The sequence below is a fragment of the Lipotes vexillifer genome, unplaced genomic scaffold, assembly GCF_000442215.2.
Source record: "Lipotes vexillifer unplaced genomic scaffold, Lipotes_vexillifer_v1.1 scaffold583, whole genome shotgun sequence".
NCBI lineage: Eukaryota > Metazoa > Chordata > Mammalia > Artiodactyla > Lipotidae > Lipotes > Lipotes vexillifer.
In genome coordinates, this window is record NW_006784184.1 from 1,318,624 (window position 1) to 1,320,732 (window position 2,109).

General features: G+C 62.0%; 1 protein-coding gene across 1 annotated transcript in view; it reads right to left on the minus strand.

The window, feature by feature from the left end:
• Window positions 1–317, minus strand: part of ADAMTS15 (ADAM metallopeptidase with thrombospondin type 1 motif 15) — a 24,108-nt gene extending 23,791 nt beyond the window's left edge. Inside the window, exon 1 of the mRNA XM_007456579.1 lies at window positions 4–317. Within this exon, the coding sequence (XP_007456641.1) occupies window positions 4–317 (314 nt within the window). The remainder of the gene's footprint in view (window positions 1–3) is intronic.
• Between the last annotated feature and the right edge of the window lie 1,792 nt (window positions 318–2,109).

Sequence of the window (2,109 nt, forward strand, 5' to 3'; positions counted from 1 at the left end):
TCCCCAGAGTAGAAGCAACGTCGCAAGTCCGGAGAGCTCCCGATGAGTCCCCGGAGGGGGACGCCCAGATGCTCAGTGGCGAAGGCGGGCGCCAGGAACTGAGCATCCGGCGTCAGGTGTAGGTAAAAGTCCTCCTGAAATGCTGTGATCTGAAAAATGAGTCCCTGATCCCCGGAGTCCTCGGGACCCCGCCAGTAGTAGTGGCGGCCGTTGATGTCCGGGTCCAGTCGGATGGGGACCACCACCTCTCGCTCTGGCTCTGAGCCGCCAGCGGGTGCCCCGGCGAGAGCCAGCATTAAGATGCCCAGCAGAAGCATGGCGCCGGGCAGCGCACAGCAGCGCTCTGGGAAGGGCTCGGCCGGCTCCCCGGCCGCCGGCACTGTCTCCTCGCAGCCCGTACACGGGAACCACCGACGCCTGGGACCGCCCGCAGCTCCCAGAAAGGAGAGCCCCGGGGAGGGAGACTCCTCGCAGAGCAGCGAGCGTGCACCGGGCAGTTCGCGCCTCCTACCTGTGCCTTTCCAAGCAAAGCGCGCCGTGGGAGCTTAAGTACAATCGCTGTCAAGTGCAAGGACGAAGATTTGCAGCCGAGAACTAGAGGGAGGTGTCGGCCGCTCCTCCGAACCGCAGCCGCTCCGCTCGCAGCGCCGCAAACCAGGCGCTGGGCGAGCCTATTAAAGGCCCCCTCCTCTTTGGACTGCCCAGTCAGCGCCCTCCCTCCCTCCCCTCCCTCCCCTCCCAGCCTCCCAAAGCTTGCAGCCTCCTGGGGCCACCGAAGAACTCGGTCCCGCCTCCCGAGCGGAGAGCCACTTGGCGGGGAGGGAGTGGCGTTGAGCTGAGGCAGGAGGCGTGGGCTGGCCAGAGAAACCAGCGCCGGAGTCTGGATTCGTGTCCTGCCCTCACGCTAAGTCTCAGTGCCCGACATATCAGTCCGGACCCACCATCCGGCCGCTCTCTGGGTCTTAGCCTTTATCTCAAGGCAGTCGGGGTCAGGAGTTGGACATGAAGACCTGCCACTGACCCCCTCATCCCTACCGTTGCAGCATCCCTGCTGTTTCCTCATCCTAGTGTCCCCTAAAAGTCCCAGAACCAAGAATTGCCCCCTGTAAATGTGCACACTCCCGGGCACATGGAGGGACCTTCTGGAAGCCAGGGCCGCCCAGGTCCACAGTCTGCCGTGGGGGCGGCGGTGTGCTGGCTGGGGGTCCACAGTCTGCCGTGGGGGCGGCGGTGTGCTGGCTGGGATGACACTGAGGGTTAATTTTCAAGAACTTTGCCAGTCGGATCTTACACAGTCATTCCTAACATTTCAATTATGTGAACTTATAAATTATGTTTAATAACAAGCCCCAGGGCTTCCCTGGTGGCGCAGTGGTTGAGAGTCCGCCTGCCGATGCAGGGGACACGGGTTCGTGCCCCGGTTGGGGAAGATCCCACATGCCGCGGAGCCACTGGGCCCGTGAGCCACGGCCGCTGAGCCTGCACGTCCGGAGCCTGTGCTCCACGGCGGGAGAGGCCACGGCAGTGAGAGGCCCGCGTACCGCAAAAAAAAATAAGAAGAAGAAAATAACAAGACCCATCACTTCCTAATTATTTGTGCAGAGTTATCTGTGCTCTTGAGCCTCGGGAGCCACCAACCCTCCAGCACAGCCCCCCAGCGCAGGGGGGGAGGCAGAGTAAAAGGTGCTCTTCCCACCCCGGAGGGGCTGAGGCACTGGCGGACGGTGGGAAAATCATCAAGAAAAAGTATTTCCTCCCTCACTTCCTCTCATCTGATCCTTGACCAAGTAGACGCAGGACCCTGGAGTGCGACGCTGAGGGTGTGCGGGCGGGATGTCCGTCTGTCCGTGAGCTCCCGCTTACTGTGCGGGGAGTCTGAGGGGCCCGGTGTCAGGCTCTGGGCCCCGAGGTCCTCCCTAGCTCGCCGTAAGATCCACGTCTTTTCTTCTGACCAGGGAGGAGGTCACGTAGTGGAAGGAAGCCTTTCCTAGTCTCTCCTGATACCGAGAACATCTTCCCAGAACCAAAGGGCTCTGGGTTGAGTTCGCAAGAGGAGGGGGCAGGAGAGTGCGTGACGCCGTGAGGCATGAGAAGGGGGCGTTCGGAATA